The sequence below is a fragment of the Heptranchias perlo genome, chromosome 36 (genome assembly GCF_035084215.1).
Source record: "Heptranchias perlo isolate sHepPer1 chromosome 36, sHepPer1.hap1, whole genome shotgun sequence".
Lineage (NCBI taxonomy): Eukaryota > Metazoa > Chordata > Chondrichthyes > Hexanchiformes > Hexanchidae > Heptranchias > Heptranchias perlo.
In genome coordinates this window covers 20,285,943-20,308,713 of record NC_090360.1, presented here as the reverse complement: position 1 = coordinate 20,308,713, position 22,771 = coordinate 20,285,943, and the positions used below count along the sequence as shown (strand labels likewise).

General features: G+C 45.3%; 1 protein-coding gene across 1 annotated transcript; it reads left to right on the top strand.

Annotated features, from left to right (window-relative positions):
• The first annotated feature begins 1,002 nt into the window (after positions 1 to 1,002).
• On the top strand, positions 1,003 to 17,941 carry ghitm (growth hormone inducible transmembrane protein). The gene is made up of 8 exons (XM_067972709.1): positions 1,003 to 1,197; positions 4,907 to 5,009; positions 6,525 to 6,636; positions 11,341 to 11,482; positions 14,034 to 14,142; positions 14,403 to 14,591; positions 14,681 to 14,852; positions 17,487 to 17,941. Exons 1-8 carry the CDS (start codon positions 1,066 to 1,068, stop codon positions 17,572 to 17,574), a joined length of 1,047 nt encoding a protein of 348 aa, XP_067828810.1. The 5' UTR covers positions 1,003 to 1,065; the 3' UTR covers positions 17,575 to 17,941.
• Positions 17,942 to 22,771: the final 4,830 nt, after the last annotated feature.

Below are 22,771 nucleotides of genomic sequence, written 5' to 3'. Positions count from 1 at the left end.
TGGTTTCCGGATGTGAAACCCGGAAGTACAGGTTTTCCTGACAGCCAGCCAAAATCGTAAGGCTGTCAGTCGGATGGGAGAGCAGCCAGGGAGCGGATGCCAGCAGGTACGTCTTAGATCGGGGGCCGGTCATCAGGGGCTCAGTCATTGGCGGGGGGGGTTGGGGGTTGTCGGAAATCGTTGGGTGGGGGTTGTCGGCCGATCACGTGTGTGGGATCAGGGCAGGTAGGCTTGTTGGAGGAAACACGCCTGTACCTCCTGGCCCACAAGCAGTGCAATAAAGACATTTACCTGTTGATCCGGGCTTTCTCGGCTCCTCTTACGTGGCATGAAGCAGAAGGCCCAGGAATCCCGGCCCCCAGGAGTTAAAAATAAAAATGAAGTGGAGGCCCACAGCCTCCTTAAGATTTTACTGACCGACCCGCCTCCTGAGAGCGGGTTGCTCGACCGCCCCTCGACCCGTCTCTGTTAAGACCGGATTTGGGCGGGTTGGGGTCGGGTTTTACTTCTTTACAATTTTTACCTTCCCACCCACCCCCAACCCACTCGTTCTTGGGGTTAAAATTTAATCTATTGTACCTTCTCTGTATCAGCCTCTCTGCCCCGCTCTCCTCTTTTACGACGCTCCTTAAAACCTACCTCTATGACCAAGCTTTTGGTGACCTGTCTTAATATCTCGTTATGTGGCTCCGTGCCAAATTTTGTTTGATAATCGCTCCTGTGAAGCGCCTTGGGACATTTTACTATGTTAAAGGTGCTATATAAATACAAGTTGTTGTTGAATAAAAGTCTTCAATTACAAGGTAGATGGAAGTCTAACTGAGCTGACCAAAGTTTAGAGAAAAACACAGATTCCTTTACAATTAAAGCAATGAGATGGAAGTTTTCATTTTTTTTATTAACAGTACTGCTTTAAGTTAAACAGGTGAAGCCGGTCTCATCCTACTCATCACAGATTCTCTAACATGGAGTTTTCTAAGAGTAATTCAGCAATCTCTGTAGGGTCCTAACAAGGTCCCTTTGCTTTTTTGGCAGCTACCAATCAGATTTCGATGCTGTGACATCATGTTGGTGGCAAGATTCACATGTTTCCGGAATTTACCAGCACTGAGGCTGCGGCCTGTTTTCACCCAGGGGAGTCCAGCCTGGAGTAATCACAACCTGAAGGCTACTCGATGGCTTCTGCAACCCAAGCAAGTGAGTCAATGTTGTCACGAGCATTTCATTAACGTAATTCAATAATGGTGACTGTGCACAAATTCTGTATCCACTTGAACTGCGAAAAACATGTAAGCAGTGTAGTTATAGCTATTTGTCCTTCCAAACATGCGCTCTGTCTGGAAAGAGCATTTTGAGATACATAACCCAGGGTATGAACTATTGGTCTCCAGGGTCTGGTAGTGTTGGCAACGTTTTGAGGTGATGGATTAAGAGCATCACACAACATTTATATATTGGCTGAATACAATTTTATCTTGCAGGATAATGGTACCAATTTATAAGCCCATTGACAACAGTGTCAGTCTTGTTAATCATAAATTTTCTTTAGAAGTAATTAAATTAAATTTGTGTAGTATAAATGAAATGGGAAAAGAACCTGTACATGTTGAAAGTCTAATAAAACAGAAAATGCTGGAAAGATGCAGCAGGTCCACACACATCAAGAAAGAGAAGGCAGATTGAAGTTTTGGATGTAGTCTAAGAACTAGAGACTGGAAAAATTATAGCCCCTTTTGTTTAGGAATATTCTTGCTTTTCAACTTCCAGTTCAGAAAAAGGGTCTACACACAAAATGATAAACCGTCCTTTGACTTTACAGATGCTGTCTTGCCTCCTGTGCGTATCCGTCATTTTCTGTTTCTTAATTATTTATTTTCTGGATGTGGGCTTCGTTTATTGCTTATTATCCTTGTGGTGATGGTGTGAGGTAGAAAGTTCCAGGATCTTGACCCAGTGATCTAGAAGGAACATCAATGTGTCCAAGTCAGGGCAATGTGTGAATTGGAGGGGAATCTGGAGAAGATGGTTTTCCCATGACATTGCTGTTCCTGTCCAGTCTTACCTATCCAGTCATAGCCAGAAAGTCTTCTGCAACGGCTTCGTTTCCCTTCCTGCCGCCCCCCCCAAAACATTACCTCTGCAGTCCCCCAAAGACTGTCTTTGGCCTGTTCCTATTTCTCATCTACATATTGCCCCTCTGACATCATCCAAAGACATGGCATCGGGTTCCACATGTACACCGACACTCGGCTCTACCTCACCGCCACCACTTTCTGCTCCTCCGCTGCCTCCGTGTTGTCACGCTGCTTGCCTGACATCCAGTCCTGGATGAGCCGCAATTTCCCTCAATTAAACATTGGGGTGACCGAAGCCATTGTCTTTAGTCCCCCCAACAAACTCCATTCTCCCGCTACTGATTCTATCCCCCTCCCTGGCCACTGTCTCAGGCTGAACCAGACTGTTCACAACCTTGGCGTCTTATTCGACCCTGAACTGAGCTTCCAATCCCATATCCTCTCCGTCACCAAGACTGCCTACTTTCACCTCTGTAATATCGCCCATCTCCACCCCTGCCACAGCCCATCTGCTGCTGAAACCCTCCTCTGTGCTTTTGTTACCTCCAAATTCAACTACTCCAATGCTCTCCTGGCCGGCTTCTTATCTTCCACCCTCCATAAACTTGAGATCATCCAAAACTCTGCTGCCCGTATCCTAACTCGCACAAAGTCCCATTCACCCAGCACCCCTGTGCTTGCTGACCTACATTGGCTCCTGCTCCACCAACACATTAATTTATTTAAAAAAATAATAATTTCAAGTTCACATCCTCATGTTCACATCCCTCCATGGCCTCGACCCTCCCTACCTCTGTAACCTCCTCCAGCCCTCAAATCTGCGTACTTCCAACTCCGGCCTCTTATGCATCCCCCACTCCCTTCGCCCCACCATTGGCAGCTTTCAGCCATTAAAGCCCTAAGCTCTGGAATTCTCTCCCTAAACCTCTCTTCCTCCTTAAAACCTACCTCTTTGACCAAGCTTTTGGTGCCCATCCTAATATCTCCTTCTTTGGCTCGGTGTCAATTTTTGTCTGATTTATGCTCCTGTGATGTGGCTTTTCCTATGTTAAAGGCGCTATATAGATGCAAGTTGTTGTTGTCCTACTTGGTGGTACATGTTGCTGGGCTGGGAGGTGCTGTTGCAGTAAGCCTGGTTATTGCAGTGGCTTGGGCACTGATCAAGCAGACTGGTCTGTTCTGGATGGTGTCAACCTTCCTGAATGTTGTTGCGTCTGCAGTCATCCAGGTGAGTGAGTATTTCACCACGTTACTGACTTGTGACTTGTGAATGGCAGCTTTGAGTGGTCAGTAGGTGAACTGTCTTGTGCAGGTACCCAGCTTCTGTCATGCTCTTGTAGCCACGGTGTTGATGTGACTGGTTGCTTTTGGTCATTGTTGACCCCTAAAATATTGAAGGTGGGGAACTAGGCACTGATGGTGCTGTTGAAGGTCAGAGGCGGTTAGGCTTTTTCTTGTTGGCACTTCAATTCCTGATGATTGTGGTGCCTGTATTAATTACTTTTTGAATCATTCTAATCTCGTTCATTAATCTGAAGGTATGCAGTTCTGAGAGACTTCGAGATTTAGGGCAAGGTGACTAATGGCACTGCCACTGGCTGTGGAGTAGGGGAAAGTGGGAAGACACAGTAGACCAGAGTTAAGAGTGGAGGACATGAGCAGGGAAGTAGGGCTGAAGAAGGTTGCCAGGGTTGGGTAAAACGAGGCTGTGGATGGGTTTGTCAATGAAGATTTTGAAGTCGACTTACTGAAAGATGGGGAGCCAATGGAGATTGACGAGGATAGGGGCAAAAGATCTCGTGATTCGGGTAGGATAGGAGATGGGCGGCGGATTTCTATAATTTGCGTAGGGCTTTTAAGGAGAGTGTTGGGGGTGTTGGGGGTGGTGAGTCAATTCTGGAGGTGACAGGCATGAAATGAGGGTTTCAGTGGGGGTGAGATAGAAATGGAGAGGTGCAATGTTTCAGATATGGGAGTAGACAGTTTTGATGAACTGTATGTGTGGTTTGATGCTTTGCTCATTGCCAAGTGGGACACCGAGGATGCACAGTCTTGGGTTGAGCTTGAATGGGCATCCTTGAAAGGGGGATTGGATCAGGGGTTAAAGATTGGAGTTTCTGGCAGGAGCTGATTAGAAAGACTTTGGTCTTGGCAGCACTGATCTACAAAAAATTCTGGCTCATCCATAATTTGATGTTGAACAGGCCATTGGACAACTCATCGGCAGTTGTGGAGTAATAAAGCTGGGTATTGTCAGTGACCTATCAAGACTGACTCCATGCTATGGATAATGTCACTGAAGGGCAACCTCAACTGGGGAATAGAAGGGGCCAAAGATCCCCGCTGCTCTTCGTGGAAATGACACTGCAGACAGTGGCATTTCTCTTGCTTGGGGTTCCAAATACCACCCTAAAGTATTCACTGTAGTGTTCCCCAGTCTCTCTCTGCCAGAGCTATTTGGACTGGAGTTCTGCAGGACCACTCATTTGATCCTCTCCCAGTGATGATTGGAACTAAGGCTGTGATGCAGTTAACTAGAATAACTTGCTATAGACTGATAGTTAATGGACTTCATTGAAATGCAGCACAAAGTCTGTGCATTCATTGCTGATTGTAACTGCTAATAATTGCAAGTCCAACAGAAAAGGCAGTTAAAAATCTTGAAATGTACATGTTGGTTGTATACATGATGGAGTTGGGATGTGTTTGGAGGAAGTCTCTGTCTCTGTCCCTGTCTCCCTCTCTGCCCTCCCTGTTTTTGTGTGTCTGCCTCTCTCACTTCACAATACATACTACTGAGCCAGTAACAACATACTTCTTTCCTTTTCCAGAATTATGCCACTAAGCCACGTGTTGGTGTGAGACAGCCAAAAACAATGCGTGAAAAGATGAAGGAATCAATGTTCAGGCCTTCATTGGAGACTGCAGCCAAATGTAAGGTCAAGATTCAAGATAATGTCGTTGTATGAAACTATCCATGCTTTTAAAAGTGAGGCAGTGTTGTTTGTTGTCACCTGAAATGACCTTATTGTAAAAGAAATGTTCTTGTGTCAGCTTGGTGTTCCAATACTCGTATATTAATATAAAGCATGTCAGCACTGGGAACAGAGCACTTTTTGTCCACCCAGTATCTAATGTGTTGTATTTAATGGTTCATCCTCTGACTCTCTTCCCCCGACCATCAACTTGGGCTTTCCCCAGCTCCCTGTTCTATCACTTATGCGGTTTATTTTCTGAATCAGCGATCCCCTCCATCACCCAATCCTATGTTCATTAGCTTCCTTCAGAGCACACAACCTTCACTCCTCTGAGGGCAATGATTGATCTTGATCTCCACGGAGCACAGAAAATCATATTTCTTTCAAATTGTTTTTTTTTCATTCAAATTCACCGAAGAGCCACCGCCCCTTACAGTCAGGTCCACCTTTGATCCACCTCTTGATATTCTTGGCCTTGCCTCTTATTTTAAATGGAGCCCTCACAGCACCCCTATGATATGATAAGATTGCTTTTCTTCTTCATGCCAGAATACTTCTTTTCCCACAGCAGCTCTTAAACCCAAATCTTGCAGAATTCTTCCCATATTGGCAGATGGTGTCAGCACCAACCTCACGCTCCTGGATAGGATACAAGAACAAAGCAGTCAAATGATCCCCTCAATTCCAATCTCTCTCCATTATAACCTTCTCTGCATTTATTCTGTACTACTGTGACATTGCTCCTCTTCAGTTTTCTTCTCTTCTTCCTAAGTTGCAAATTCAGGCCTACACACTCTTCCTCCTCACTGTTGAGAACAAAACTCATCACACCAGCTCCTACTCTTAACTCATTCTTTCCCAAGACCTCCTTACTTTGCTCAATTATCTTTTACAATCTACAGTCTTGTAAAACCAGAACTTAACCGATCACTAATCACTGCTTCCTGATTTAACTCACCCCCCTCCTAATCTTAACAACTTTCATGACGTCCTGCAAGTCGGGTGTTTGGCTCTTTATCTAAGTTTCTCAATTTTTGTTCAGAAATTCAGTATTGAGAACATCCAGGTCATGTACAGCATGGGTTAAATGAAGATCAAAATTCTGTCTACCGTATGGGGTGCTCCCAGGTTAAATGCATGATAAAGTTTTCTCTATGCTATTCCTATAATATGCTTTAACCTACCTGACTGTAGCAGTATCTACTACCTTGGTGACCCTTGAGTAAGATTGTCCATTAAATCTGTATTATGGGCCATTATGTGCTGTGGACTTGCATCCATAGGGGCTAAGCAGCCTAGTTATCAGGCTAGATTGTCTTGTTTAGTGTGTGTGAAAGACTGTTTAGTGTGTGTGAAAGACTGTTAACTGACAACTGTGTAACCTGATGTGATTATTAGACCTTTTGATTCTACTGATATTCAGTTAGCTTGTAACACCGCGTGTTCTGACATGTGAACTGTTGTGTTTCAGTTGACAACACAGGAAGACTGTTTGTCGCTGGAGGAGCAGCTGTTGGTCTTGGGGCACTTTGTTACTATGGATTGGGAATGTCCAACGAGATTGGAGCCATTGAGAAAGCTGTGCAAGTATTTAGTATAGAATCATAGAAAGTTACGACACAGAAGGAGGCAGTTCGGCCCATCGTGTCCATGTTGGCCGAAAAAGAGCTATCCAGCTTAATCCCACTTTCCAGCACTTGGTCCGTAGCCCTGTAGGTTACGGCACTTCAAGTGCATATCCAAGTATGTTTTAAATGAGTTGAGGGTTTCTGCCTCTACCACCCTTTTCAGGCAGTGAGTTCCAGACCCACACCACATTTCTCCTCAGCTCCCAACTAATCCTTATACCAATTACTTTAAATCTATGCCTCCTGGTCACTGACCCCTCTGCTGAGAGAAATAGGTCCTCCCTATCCTTCTATTTAGTCCCGTCATAATTTTATATACCTCAATTAAATCTCCCCTCAGCCTCCTTTGTTCCAAAGAAAAGAACCCCAGCCTATCCAATCTTTTCTCATAGCTAAAATTCTCCAGCCCTGGCAACATCATCGTAAATCTCCTCTGTACCCTCTCCAGTGTAATCACATCTTTCCTGTAATGTGGTGACCAGAACTGTACGCAGTACTCAAGCTGTGGCCTAACCAATGTTTTATACAGTTCTAGCATATCCTCCCTGCTCTTATATTCTATGCCTCGGCTAATAAAGGAAAGTATCCCGTATGCCTTTTTAACCACCTGTTATATCTTGCCTGTCCTGCTACCTTCAGGGATCTGTGGACATGCACTCCAAGGTCCCTTTGTTCCTCTACATCTCTCAGTATCCTCCCATTCATTGTGCACTCCCTTGCCTTGTTTGCCCTCCCCAAATGCATTACCTCACTTGTCTGGATTGAATTCCATTTGCCACATTTCTGTCCGCCTGACTAATCCATTGATATCTTTCTGTAGTCTACAGCTTTCCTCGTAATTATCAACCACACAACCAATTTTTGTATCATCTGCAAACTTCTTGAACGTGGGGGAATTGATCAAGTCCAAATCATTAAAATATACCACAAAAAGCAAGGGACCTCGTACTGAGCCTTGCGGGACTGTACTGGAAACAGACTTCCAGTCGCAAAAACACCCATCAACTATTATCCTTCGCTTTCTGCCACTGAACCAATTTTGGATCCAACTAGCCACTTTCCCTTGGATCCCATGGGCTTTTACTTTTTTACCAGTTTGCCATGTGGGATCTTGTCAAAAGCCTTGCTAAAATCCATGCATTGCCCTCATCGACCCTCCTTGTTACCTGCTCAAAAAATTCAATCAAGTTAGTCAGACACGACCTTCCCTTAACAAATCCATGCTTACTGTCCTTGATTAACCCATGCCTTTCTAAGTGCCAATTTATGCTGTCCCTCAGAATCGATTTTAATAATTTGCCCACCACGAGGTTAGACGGACTGGCATTTAATTACTTGGTCTATCTCTTTCTCCCTTTTTAAATAACGGCACAAGGTTAGCAGTCCTCCAATCCTCCGGCGCCATGCCTGCAGCCAGGGACGATTGGAAAATGATGGTCAGAGCCGCTGCTATTTCCTCCCTTGCTTCTCTTCGGAGCCTGAGATACATTTCATCCGGGCCTGGCTATTTATCTACTTTTAAAGATGCTAATCCCTTTAATACTTCCCCTCTCACTGTTTATCCCATCCAATATTTCACACTCCTCCCCCTCAACTACAATCTCTGCATCGTCCCCCTCTTTTCTGAAGACTGACGCAAAGTATTTATTGAGTGGGTTCGGGGGGGGGGGGGGTGGTCGGAGTGGGTTCGGGGGGGTGGTCGGAGTGGGTTCGGGGGGGGGTGGTCGGAGTGGGTTCGGGGGGGGGTGGTCGGAGTGGGTTCGGGGGGGTGGTCGGAGTGGGTTCGGGGGGGGGTGGTCGGAGTGGGTTCGGGGGGGGGGGTGGTCGGAGTGGGTTCGGGGGGGGTGGTGGTCGGAGTGGGTTCGGGGGGGGTGGTGGTCGGAGTGGGTTCGGGGGGGGGGTGGTCGGAGTGGGTTCGGGGGGGGGGGGGTGGTCGGAGTGGGTTCGGGGGGGGGGTGGTCGGAGTGGGTTCGGGGGGGGGGTGGTCGGAGTGGGTTCGGGGGGGGGTGGTCGGAGTGGGTTCGGGGGGGGGGTGGTCGGAGTGGGTTCGGGGGGGGGGTGGTCGGAGTGGGTTCGGGGGGGGGGTGGTCGGAGTGGGTTCGGGGGGGGGGTGGTCGGAGTGGGTTCGGGGGGGGGGTGGTCGGAGTGGGTTCGGGGGGGGGGTGGTCGGAGTGGGTTCGGGGGGGGGTGGTCGGAGTGGGTTCGGGGGGGGGGTGGTCGGAGTGGGTTCGGGGGGGGGGTGGTCGGAGTGGGTTCGGGGGGGGGTGGTCGGAGTGGGTTCGGGGGGGGGGTGGTCGGAGTGGGTTCGGGGGGGGGGTGGTCGGAGTGGGTTCGGGGGGGGGGTGGTCGGAGTGGGTTCGGGGGGGGGTGTGGTCGGAGTGGGTTCGGGGGGGGGGGTCGGGGGGGGGTCGGGTCTGGGGTTGGGTTGGGTTCGCGGTGGGGTGGGGGGGGGTGGCGCTGGCGCTGGGGTTTGGGGAGTTGATGGTCTTCCAGCCGCAGGTGATATCTGTCTCGGTGTGCGTCCCGGGGAACAATCCATAGAGCACAGCGTTCTGTTTTACCGAACTGTTTGGGATGAACCGGGACAGATACCAATACATCTCTCTCCACACCTCTGCGCAAAGGGGCAGCCTATCAGGAGGTTGTTGATGGTTTCCTCCCTATTGCAGCCTCGAGGGCAGCTCGCAATGGCGCTGAGGTTCCATGCGCGTTGGAAGGACCGCACTTGGAAGGCCTTTCTCACTACCGCCCTGGTGCCTGTTGGTCAGTTCTGGCGACGAGACATTCTGCCAAATGGCATCGACTGTCTGGTCAGGGAAGAAACCGATCGAGTCCACCCTCTCAATTCCTTGCAGGACTCTGAGAACGTTTCGTGTCGACCACTGTCTGACGGCCTTGTGGTCGAAGGGGTTCCTCCTCAGGAACTTCTCCACTTGGGACAGGTTGTTGGGAGGAGTGGTCCAGCTGGATGGGATGTCCTCCGCCTGCTCCACCAGCATGGCCAGACCTAGCCTTCTCAGTGTGTTGAACAGGTAGAAACTCAGCATGTACTGACACTTGGTGTTTGCGTACTGGGGCTCTATACGTCCTGAGGCAGACATACACAAAGGTGGCCGTCAGGATCAGAGCGGTGTTGGGGACGCTGTAACCCCCTTTGTCCGGGGTCTTATACATGGTGACCCTGCGGATGTGTTCTACCTTGGACCTCCAGACAAAGTGGAAGATAACTATCACCCTTGCTGTGATCAACATGGGAATCAAACCTGGGACCTTCTAGTGTATGGCTTGGAAGCAGCAGTGCATTCCACTTACAGACTTATGTATTTTTTAAAAAGTAATATCCTCCAAATATTGATATAACATTTATCTCTGGCTGTTTCCTAGGGTTCTTTGTTCCGTTCCCATTCTTGATAGCTGGCCTGAGAGGGCAGACTAGTGTTGCTGATAAATCAGCTGCCGGGAGATATACAGAGTGGCATGGATTGATTTGCCCGAGGAAGCACAGGGAGAACTCGCATCCTACCCCTGCTCTACCCCTCTGGAACATTTCTTTCACTGACTGAAGTCTGCAGGGACCTTGCCCTCAGGCATCTGGTTTACAGGTTCAGGCGTGAGGGAATTGGATATAGGGAAAGAAAAGGAAAAAATTCCCCTTGCTTTTCTTCTCTTCCCCGAAGATGTTGACCTTTGCTGGACTGCAGTTCCACAAGTGGCAACAGCCCTCCAGTACCCCAGACAGTTGGCCATTCTTCATCGGTGACCCCAGTCAGTGAGTGTTGGTGAGATTTTGAGCCACGGAGGGCGTCACAACCCAGCTTGATCCTGGTCTTGCCCAAAACTTAGAGTTTTCCGTTTGCCAATGCTAATAGTCAGTGATTAATTCTTGTATTTACATTAAAAGACGATTGTTCGGATTGAAACGTCTTATGAAAACTATCACTTACGATGAGACTGACCTTTGAAATAAAGAGATGAGGCTAAAACTAATGATTTCTATGATTCAAACATATCTGGTAGTCCACAACTTCTGGAACAGATGTTGGAATCTGAAGCAGATGAATAAAGTTTTAGTTATTTAAACTCCAGATTATTTCACGAGGCCTTGAGCTGCCTGAGAAGAACAAGAAGAATCAACATTTTCAGAAAAGAAATTCTGGAAAGATTCAAGTAAACAATGCAAAATTAAATGTGGATTTTCTTTTTCCCCCAGACCAAAATCAAAATGTAGGAACAAAAGACTAGACTAAAATTAACAATACAATGCAAACAACTAAAATATGATCAAAATCCACAATAAAGACAAGTATAAAACTAAAACTGCAACTATTTCTAGGATTGAAATAATAGTTACACAACCCTGCTGCAGCGTTGGGTAGTCATCGGTTGTAGGGTCCCTGGCTTGTTCTTTTCCCCTTCCTAACCAGAGGTCCTAAGGCCAATTGTAGCACTCAAATACTATTCTGACTGAGATCAGCAAATTCAACCCAGTATCGAAGCAGGGACTTCCTTGGACTGTTTAACATAGAGATACACTGGCTGGTGTCTTTACCCACTGTGGCTGTGGAGGAGGGCGGGGGGGGGGGGGGGGGGGGGGGAGAAATACTTTCATCCAGAATCTGGTCTTATGAAATGTCACTAACCTGATGATCTGTCCTGCAGCATCTGGCCACAGTATGTGAAGGAGAGGATCCATTCCACATACATGTACTTTTCTGGAAGTATAGGGCTGACTGCACTGTCTGCTGTAGCGGTCAGCAGATCACCAGCAATCATGAATCTCATGATGAGGAGTTCCTTTCTGGTGAGTTGTCGAGAGCGATCACAAGCATTTATTTGCTATTCATGATACCGTTGTATTAATGTTTGATGTGCGAATGCTTGTGAGGGTAGTTTGTTCAGCTATCTTGATTTTTTTTTAAACTTCCCTCAAAGAAGGGATTTCACATCAATTTTTTTACAAAATGTTTGATACTTGTGAATTATTCCTTATCCCATGTTACACAGGATTTTATTCAGTCAGCCAATTCTGATTAATTGTAAATGCTTCACTAGTTTTGCTTCTTGCTGTATTGTCAGACTTTACCCTGACTGTATAAATTATCCCAGACCCCATGTGAACCCTTCCCACAAAGGGAAGACTAATTCAGATCAGTACTGTGTTTTTCAAGTTTCTGACATCTTATCGTTTATGTAACACTTTCTGGTTTTGTTATCTTCTGGCAAAAATCCTAACCTTTTAGGCCAAAGTGGTGGAAGTATCTCAAATAGATAGACTTCCCTTCAAATCTCAGAACATGACCGCCATCATGTGTATGCAAATGCATATTGGTGGTGTCAGAAGTTACAGGGAACTAGAGCCTGGTGTGCCTGTAATACTTAACTACTGTGTATTTGTTGATCCAAGGGGTCTCACTTGGGCTGGTAAGTAAACAACTTCAGTGATGTGCCTCCTTCTGTGCGGTATATCCTACGGCATTGTTTAAAGTCCCCCTATAGGGCTGTAGCTGACACATTTTGAATCTACTGCATCTCATTTGGAGATCTCGCACTGCTGGCAGAGTTTCAAGTAGTACCTTATTGGTAGATCTGTAATTGATTTTAATGCCCTATTTGTGATTGTAACCTCCTCCAGCCCTACATTCCTCAGATCACTGCGCTCCTCCAATTCTGGCCTCTTGCGTATCCCTGATTTTCTTCACCCTGCCACAGCTGCCTAGGCCCTAAGCTCTGGAATTCCCTCCCTAAACCTCTCTACCTCTCTCTCCTCCTTTAAGATGCTCCTTAAAACCTACCTCTTTGACCAAGCCCTGTCCTAATATCTCATTATGTTGCTCGGTGTCAAATTTTGTTTGATAACGCTCCAGTGAAGCACCTTGGGATGTTTTACTACATTAAAGGTGCTATATAAATGCAAGTTGTTGTTATAGAGCAGTGTAAATCCAGCAATAAAAATCTAATGAGGCTTTAAAACAGTTCAGTGGTAACTCCCCCTGCCCCCCAACATACACTCTTGCTTAAGGTGCATGCATGCATGCACTCCTCTGTTTTTAACAAGAATTCACAGAGTTTTATTTGTGGTTGAATTAATTTATTACTTGTTGGAAAAGAATTCTAATTCTTGCATTTATATAGCACCTTTAATGTAGTAAAACATCCCAAGGTGCTTCACTGGAGAGTTTACATTCATATCCAAGTCTACATTAATGACTTGGATATGAATGTAAAAGGTATGATCAGTAAGTTCGCTGATGATACAAAAATTGGTAGGGTGGTAAATAGCGAGGAGGATAGCCTCAGTCTGCAGGACGATATAGATGGGTTGGTCAGATGGGCGGAACAGTGGCAAATGGAATTTAACCCGGAAAAGTGCGAGGTGATGCACTTTGGAGGGACTAACAAGGCAAGGGAATACACAATGAATGGGAGGACCCTAGGCAAGACAGAGGGTCAGAGGGATCTTGGTGTGCAAGTTCACAGATCCCTGAAGGCGGCGGAACAGGTAGATAAGGTGGTAAAGAAGGCATATGGGATACTTGCCTTTATTAGCCGAGGCATAGAATATAAGAGCAAGGAGGTTATGATGGAGCTGTATAAAACCGTGGTTAGGCCACAGCTGGAGTACTGTGTGCAGTTCTGGTCGCCACACTACAGGAAGGATGTGATCGCTTTGGAGAGGGTGCAGAGGAGATTCACCAGGATGTTACCAGGGCTGGAGCGCTTCAGCTATGAAGAGAGACTGGGAAGATTGGGTTTGTTTTCCTTGGAGCAGAGGAGGCTGAGGGGGGACATGATTGAGGTGTACAAAATTATGAGGGGCACAGATAGGATGGATACTAAGGAGCTTTTTCCCTTCGTTGAGGGTTCTATAACAAGGGGACATAGATTCAAGGTAAAAGGCGGGAGGTTTAGAGGGGATTTGAGAAAGAACTTTTTCACCCAGAGGGTGGTTGGAGTCTGGAACTCACTGCCTGAAAGGGTTGTGGAGGCAGGAACCCTCACAACATTCAAGAAGCATTTGGATGAGCACTTGAAATGCCATAGCATACAGGGCTACGGACCAAATGCTGGAATATGGGATTAGAGTAGACAGGGCTGATGGCCGGCGCGGACACTATGGGTCGAAGGGCCTCTCTCCGTGCTGTATAACTCTATGACTCTATGACTATGTTTTGATCAGTAGTTCTGTGAAGAACTTGAACTGCCCATGGACAGCATTATACTAATTAGTTTTTAAGAGTCAAATTAAAAAGATTGTTGTCTGATTCCCAGGTATGGTTAGATTTCTGCAGGTTGGATTGTGTGTGATATTAGTTCCCTGAAATTCATTGGTTTTTTTTTCTCATTGCTAACAGGCAATAGGAGCGACGTTTGCAGCAATGATAGGAGCTGGTATTTTGGTGAGATCTCTACCCTACGAAAAAGGGCTGAATACTAAGCACCTAGCCTGGATGTTACATGCAGGTGAGAAATTTGTTAGACTGTTTGGTTAAAGTAAGCTGGTTGTTATTTGTTAAAATTTCGGACAAAGGAATTTCATTAAAAAATGATATTAATATTCGCACAAAGTTCTTTCAAGGACCTTTTTAGTTGGATGTTTTGATATCCAAGGCTAATTTTAAAGGGAAGCGGGAGGTTTCTGTATAAGCTGAATTTCAGTGGTATTAAGGAGCACTGTATTTGGGAACTGGGATTTATCAAGCCTTGTTTTTGTTTTTGTCCAGGTGTGATGGGAGCTGTGGTCGCTCCATTGACCCTTCTTGGTGGCCCCCTGCTGATCAGAGCCGCCTGGTACACAGCGGGCATTGTGGGGGGTCTGTCCACCGTTGCTATGTGTGCCCCCAGTGAAAAGTTCCTGAACATGGGTGGACCTTTGGCTGTTGGGCTGGGATTGGTTTTTGCTTCCTCCATAGGTAAGTGAATTGGGTGAGAGTGCGTGTGTCTTTGCGATTTTAATTCATTTGTGACCCAATTCTCATGGTAAATTCATGTATTCTTTCAGGCTCCATGTTCCTGCCCCCTACCTCTGCATTCGGTGCTGGTTTGTATTCTGTGGCCATCTATGGAGGCCTGGTGCTTTTTGGCATGTTCCTGCTGTATGATACCCAGAAGGTGATTAAACGAGCTGAGACATACCCAGTGTATGGTGTTCAGAAATTTGATCCCATTAATGCGTAAGTATTGTAATTTTTTCTTTTTTTCATTTAAAGAAAAGAAACTTGTATTTATATAGCACCTTTCACATCCTCGAGACACCCAAAGCGTTTCACAGCCAATGAAGTACGGTTGAAGTATAGTCACTGTTGTATCGTAGGCAAGCAGAGCAAGGTCCCACAAACTGCAATGAGATTAATGACCAGATCATCTGTGTTAGTGATGTTGGTTGAGAGATAACTGTTGACAAGGACAGCAGGAAAACTCCCCTGCTCTTTGAAAAGTGCCTTGGGATCTTTTTCAGCCACCTAGGAGGGCAGGTGAGGCCTTGGTTTAACATTGTTACATGAATGAAGTTTCCTGATACTTATTCCGTAGAATGCACTGGTAATCTCATAACCAAAGCACCATGCATGCACCTCCTATTTCTCATCTACATGCTGCTCCTCGGCGACATCATCCGAAGACATAACGTCAGGTTCCACATTTATGCTGACGACGCACCAAGTCCCGTTCACCCATCACCCCTGTGCTCGCTGATCTACATTGGCTCTCGGTCCACCAAGCGCTCAATTTTAAAATTCTCATCCTAGTGTTCAAATTCCTCCATGGCCCCGCTCCCCCCTATCTCTGCAACCTCCAGCCCTACAACCCTCCGAGAACTCTGGCCTCGTGTATCCCCTACTCCCTTTGCCGCACCGTTATTAGCCATGCTTTCAGCCGTCCCTAAACCTCTCCACACCTGTCTCATAATTAAAATGCTCCTTAAAACCTACCTTTTTTGACTAAGCTTTTAGTTTCCCTTTCTAATATCTCCTTTTTTGGCTCGGTGTCAATATTTGTCTGATTACGCTCCTGAGAAATGCCTTGTGATGTTTTACTACGTTAAATGCACTATATAAATGTAAGTTGTTGAGGAAATTAGTTGGAATATCACATAAAATAAAATGATCGTCTAATATTCTGTGCTCAGTTGACCAGCCAGCCAGAGCATTTCTCAAAATATTTGTTTCCAAGAGATTCGGTCCTTGGTTAATGTTCTGTCCTTTTACGTCTCGTGTTTGGATTCATACTTGGTATGACTTTCTTTACGCTGCCTGATAGGATCCTAAGTGCAGTAAAACCATGGCACTGTCAGTTACTTAGTAAACCTGGAATCTTGGGTGCTGGTCACATTGATTCAATATAATCATCTCTCCAGACCGTGAACATGCCCACACAGGATTACTGAAGAGCACAGGAGTTGTCAGTCAAAGGCAAATAGCCCTGAGAAACCATTTTGACTACAATTTATGACAGGCGTTAGCAACGGTAAAAGCAATTCTTGGGTGACAATCATCGACTGTTCCATACGTTTCCTGCATTGTCTCTGAGAGGAACCCTTGCATTTCCAGGAGGGCATGATCTTTGAGGCAATTCAAGGATATTGATGCATAGAACAGCCAGCTGAACCCACATACCATCCGCAGTTGTGATAAATGACCTTAAATGCCAGACGACAGTGAATGATGGAATTCATGCCAAAGTCTCTCTGGCTGAAAACTGGTTCCTAAGGCTAATGTTTCAACCAGCTGAGTCTCACGACATTAAAGGCAGGCTTGGTCTTGCCACTGAAGCAACTGGTCAACCCAGCCGTTTATTTGGGCTGATATTAGGTACTCCACTTGTTCACCAACAAATCTTCTTTTGAGAGTTCCTACTCCACTGGGCTGCCAAAAATGAATCTTGTGTTGGGTAAGTTATTTTCCCATGTCCCTTTCAATTTGAGTTTTCCCAGCCACCTGCCATCTTGGTTCTCCTCACGTCGGCTTTTTCTTCAGTTTCCATGTTCACTGCTAAGGGAAATGACTCCACTTGCCAATCTTTTCTAGATCTGTCTAGGCTCTGAGAAACACAGCTGTTACACTCAAACTATTGTTCCTTTGGTGCACAGACTGTCCTGCTATTGTTGCACTCCTGTAATCTATTCTTTTAGGACATTCCATATCAAACTCGGCTTCTCTAGCTCTTAACTTGAGTGATTTCTTCCCAGAATTGATGCCCCTAGCTCCTCTATGATCAAAATAACACAGGGGTTTCTGGTAAGAACTGAATAATGTGGCTTTGGTCTTGCCAATATTTAGCTGAAGGGTGTTCTGTTCTATTCATGACAGACAGCAGAGTAACGGTTGTAGAATGGAGGCAAGTGCAGGAGAGGTAAAGTTGCGTGTTGTCAGTTTACATGTGAAAACTGATCCTGTGCTATTGCACAATGTCACTAAGGTGTGATGCAGCCTTGGAGCATATTGGAGGTGACCAGTAGGTGTGGGAGGAGTACCATGAGTGCAGGTCACCCTTCATCACCTTGTCCAAGTCGCTATCCTTCACATGCAGACCCACGCACTGCGTTGGGTTAATCAACTATAGGTGTCACACAGCCAAGATCGACCCTGTCCTCATCTGACTCCCACACTCCTGCACTTTCTAGATGGTGTCATTGGTCAAGAGCTATTAGTGGGCACCCTGGCTGATTTCTCTCCCTGTCTGATTCAGTGAGCCAATGATAGCACCTCTACTGAGACCCCAATTAAGATATCTTGACTCTGTGCTTCATTAAAGTATGAAGTCATTTTGTTTGATCTGTTAGTGTTAACATTTGTGCTTCTTTGTTGTAGATGTTTGGGGATTTACATGGATACGTTAAACATCTTCATTCGAGTAGCAGTTATGCTGTCAAGCAGTGGCACCAGCAGGAAGAAGTGATGGAAAAAAACTGACTATATTTGGAGGATTTCCTGTCAGTCTGCTTTCCAAAGTGTATAAATTGTGTGATCTTCAATGGGCTGTACCTGATCATCAGAAGGATCCAAGCATAACCCTCTGCTGAAACAGTGCATGATAAAGGGACATTGGCTGACCTGGAGCTTCTATGCACCGCCTTTGTTTTCTGTGAAGAATAAAATCGAAGTTATAGTGGGGTATAATGTGTTCTGTGTACGATAAATTTCCATATGTGCATATGAGAGGCAATATTACTATATTTTAAAAATTAGAAAGCCATTATCCTGCAGTTTTAAAATATGTTTGAACTGTTTCCATTGTAATAAAGTCTTATCAAGTAAAACCAAAATTAATAGTTGTAACAGTTCACCAAGATGAGAAAGATATAGCAAAGTCCTGGAAGATTTATTTCATGATCCAGTATTGTGTGCAGATGTGTTGTGACTAGCTGCCTTGTGCAGAAAAACTACTTGCAACCAATCTGGATTTCGAGTGCATACATGAAGTGTAACCTACAGGGCTATGGACCAACTGCTGGAAAGTGGGATTAAGCCGGATAGCTCTTTTTCGGCTGGCATAGACACAATGGGCAGAATGTAATTTTCTATGATTGCTTGTGACTGTTCCATGACTGGAGGTCATGTACCTACTGTTAGGATAACCTTCAGTTGTGGGTGGCCATGTACCAGATTCACCCTAAACCCTTTGCACCAGCAAATACCACAGGTTCTGATTATGGTCTTTTGGGCTTCTATAAGAGAAATTACACTTCCATTTATGGATAACACTCAACTACCCAACTGCACAGGATAGCTTGTGGAATAAGTGACTGCTCTTCTGAATGTCTGAGCAGTTTTCTCCTCTGCTGTTGATGCTCATGTGTGAATGTAGATGGCTGCCCAGGACTTCTTGGGTTCCCTTTGGGAGCAAAGAGCTATGGCAGATCTCCAAGAAACAGCAGAAGAATGTTAACAATCCCTGAAATGGTCAACCAGCGCACCCTATCCAAACTGTTGAAGCATAACCCCCTCTTGGGCTGGGCAATGTTGCATTCAGGCATAAAAAGGTTAGGAAAAAGATTCTCCCAGTGGTGTGCCACAGCCTCCTCATAGATGTCACATCACTGTTTTCTCTACTTCAGGTTGGTTGGTTTCCATTTGGGAGTTTCCCAGAAGAGTTCCATTCTCATTTCAGCACCAATAATCCCTCACCTTAATGAGCACATTTTTCTAAAAGGGTACGCCTCACCATGCCACTTGGCTCACACGGGCAAGAAGTTTTGATTTGGCAGCTACAAAGTCTCTGTATATAAAGATTGCTCATTCTGCATTATACTTAGCTTTGGTAGCAGCAGCCAGTTGCTCCCAGCTCCACTCTACACTTTAAAATGAGCATGCAAGGGACTCAAACCCTTGGCTAAAGGTTCCTGTGTTCAAATAGCCTGATGGGTAAATGTGGTGTAGCACTGAATGTGAAGATCCCAATTTCAATCCCAGATCTGTGTAGTGTTAGCTCAGTGCAATACTGGGGGTTGTACTATTAGCATCTACGATCCCAGCACTGCACCAAGTGTGGGGGGGGGGGGGAGGAAGAATCACCTAGCACTTCCTGTCTTGATTGCAATGCAGTTATCCTTGCTGAAAGTCTGTGGACGTGATATCTGGTGAGGACAGGAACATCACAAGCCCAAATAATTGAATAGCCAACTAACACTTGGATGCCTCAGAAGACTGCCCCACTGTGAGCCACTGCTTTTGGAGGAGAAAAAACTACCATTGCTTACCGTGTTAAAAGAAATACCAGAACAGTAAAAGTCACTTGCATGCTCTCTATCCCGTGTACTTTCACATTTAACATGGCAGAATCTTGGTTTAAGAAGCTGCTGCTAAACCTCTGCAGAGCATTCAGTGAGTAAATGCATTGCATGCTATTGCATTGACCACAACATGTCTTAAATGGTGTGGCCTGAAATGGCTTTGACAGCCAAGGAGGATCTCGCTGGTCATCCAGCTGGAACTGATGGCTGAAGAGGTGATTTCAGGCCAACATGACACGAATAGTGTTTCCGTGTGCATGGTTGAGTTCTGCATTTAACCTATTTTTTTTTAAAGTTGAGGCCTCTGATTACAGTGGCAAGTTTGTGGGGAGAACCTGTAAATCCTCATTTGCAGGATAAGTTGTTGGATACTAGTTCCAATGGCCTGAAGAGGGTGCTGTTTTGCTAGCGAGGGAGAGCAGAGAATTTGATGATTGTGGTCACAACTTCAACTATTTGTTCTTGTATAGCTGAGTTTAGAATAAATACTGAATGGTTTTATAGATAGTACAGATGCTTAAATTTGTTTTTCTGAAGCTTATTTGCCATTAAGTGGGCAGTTTCAATGTTGATCGCGCCCTCTTGTTTCAGGAGAGATACAGTTGGAGAGTGGTTTCAGTTTGGGAAGATCAAGCTCACGGAGTTTACCTTGTTCCTTTGCCATTGTTCGCGATGCAATTGAGTAGGGAATTGCTGGAACTTGTGTCATAGACCCCTTTAACCCCTTCCTTCCCCTTGGACAGTTGGAGTAAGTGAATTGTGACAAAAATAATAAATATTTTTGTCTGATTTTAGTTGCTGTTCTTTTAAATCTAGATACCTTAGCAGTTTAAAAAAAAACCCAACAGCAGTTCACATCCCTGTGCCAAGCTTATTTTGTTGGAATGTTGCAAGTTTCATCTGTTACAGGCTGGCGAGAGAAATAATTCAAACTTAAACAGTTCCTGAGTGGTCAGATTCAAAATCAAAATCCCAGTAACACTTTCCTGGAACATAAAACAAGCTGTTCCATTTAAATTAAAACGCTCACTGAAGCATTGAGGACGCAGGGCTCATCTTTGAAGAGAGATTCATCAGATTAGAGACCACACTAGTTTTACTGGTTTGATTGTCTGATAGAGGATAGCAATGGCAGAGACAAAGGCAAAAACTAAAGTTCAGAGTCCAGCAAAGGAACGTACAGAAATGAGGGGCAGGAAAAGACAAGCCGGTCCATCAAGCCTGCCCCACACCCATGATGCCAGGAGCATCATGACGCAACACTTCCTAATCCCCCCGCAGCCATGTAATCTCCTGGGAGAGACAAAAAAACCCAAGGCCAATAAGGGAAAAAACATTGAAAATTCCTCGCTGACCCCATCAGGCGATCGAAACCAATCCAGGAGATCACATTTACCATGTGTACGTTATCTGTTAATCCACTTACCTTCCAAATGATGTGATCTCTGCCCCAGTCAAGAAATGGTCCAACTCCCTCTTGAAGGCAAATGGAGAGTCAGCACCCGCTGCACCAGTCGGCAATGTATTCCAGAGGCTCACTACTCTCAGAAAAGAAGAACTGCCTAACATCTGGCCTATTCCTACCCTTGTGTAGTTTAAATGCATGTTCCCTGGTCCTCCCCAATCTGTCAAACTGGAATAATCTATCAATAGGCACACAATCCACCCCTTGCATTATTTTATAGACCTCTATCAGGTCACTTCTAAGTCTAAGCTGCACTAAAGTAAATAGATCCAGCTCGTTAAGCCTATTTGAGTAACTTAAGGTTCTTTAAGTTAGGAATCACTCTCGTAGCTCTGGTCTGAATCGTTTCCAAGGCCACTATATCACCTACCATTGTGAGGGGACCAAAACTGGGCACGGTACTCCAGATGTGGTCTAACCAAGGACCTGTATAAGGACAGAACGGTGTCCTTTGACTTGTACTAAATGGTTCTATTAATACAACCTAATACCCTGTTTGCTTTGGCTATGGCTTCTCTGCATTGGTCTTGAACCTTCAGTGATCTGTGCACAATAACATCTAGATCCTTTTCTCTCTCAACCACTTTCAGTATTGTTCCCTGTAAATGACAAATACATTCTGTGGTTGGTCCATCCTACATCACACTGCATTTATCTAGGTTAAATGCCATTTGCCATTGTTTGGCCCATTCCACCCTAGTGCAGAAGATTGTACTCCTCTACAGTCTTAACCCTTGCCCAAATTTTAGTGTCATCTGCAAACTTGTGAGCTTCCTTGGTAAATATTGATTGTTAGCTCATAGCACAACCTGAGGTATAAGTGTGCTTACAAACACTGCTCACTCAGTCTCCTCTGATTACTTGGATCCTGTACTCATTCTCTTCCCTAACCCTTCCCATTTCACTCCCCTCCCTCTAATCTCCATTCTCATCTCTTTGTCTCCCCTTTCTCGAGTTATACAGGTAGTTAACGACTGCCCTGTTATCAGATGTAATGGTGTGGTACACTAGTTAGTGTATAGCTTCCATTTTCCTTCTCTTTCTGGAGCTTTTTCTGAACCATGTAAAATACATTGAAGACTCCAGAGTCATCCCATGGCACTGCATTTTCACAATTAGTTCTTCTGTCCACAAGATGGCAACACAACATAGCAATGTAGAGAAGACCAACATCATTGCATTGTGAAAGATGGACCAGGTCCCCCAATCTCCTGGTGCAGAGGTTTCTTTCTACCTTCCCATTGTTTCCTCTAATTCTCAGGATCAGTAAAAATGTCCAAGTGGAGGAGACAGTAATTGCCCATGGAGTCCCTTTATTAGCTGAGAAAGACTGTTGTTAGCCCAGTTGGAACTAGGGTTGGCAACTCTGGTTGGACATATTGCTGGAGGTGTCATCACACGACCTCCTACCTCCAACCACCCCGCCCCCCCCCCCCCCACTCTCCCGCCATTGGCCACCTAACATGTCCATACTCACGGTGCCCCGCCTTCCCACGGCCAATTGGAAAGTGAGTAGACTCTTCATTACCCGATTGGATGATTCTGGACTGTCAGTCAAACAGCCTTTTTTCCCCGTCCAATGTTTTTATAATTAATAAACAAAAGTGTTCAAAGAATATTAAGAAGAAAAACATTTTTTATTGCCCCTATGATTTTTCTCCTGGATGTTGCTCGCAGCAGTGTCCTGGAGATTAGTCTTTAATTCCCGGAGACTCTCGGGCAATTCTGGAGTGTTGGCAACACTAGTTGGATCTGCTGTAAGCCAAATTGTTCTCATCAAAATCTTCAGAGGGTTTTAGCCATTGATTCTTGCCAGCGCCTATTTTAAAAGCTATCCATGCCAAACGGAAATGACTTGTTCATTAGTGCAAAGACAACTAGTCTCTAGACTGTCATTC

What these genes read in the sequence shown, in the direction of transcription:
- ghitm (XM_067972709.1), top strand. Translation starts at nt 1,066, where the DNA reads ATGTTGGTGGCAAGATTCACATGTTTCCGGAATTTACCAGCACTGAGG. An exon ending in GGCTTCTGCAACCCAAGCAA is followed by an intron (nt 1,198 to 4,906) that starts GTGAGTCAATGT and finishes TTCCTTTTCCAG; the next exon opens with AATTATGCCACTAAGCCACG. An exon ending in AAATTTGATCCCATTAATGC is followed by an intron (nt 14,853 to 17,486) that starts GTAAGTATTGTA and finishes TCTTTGTTGTAG; the next exon opens with ATGTTTGGGGATTTACATGG.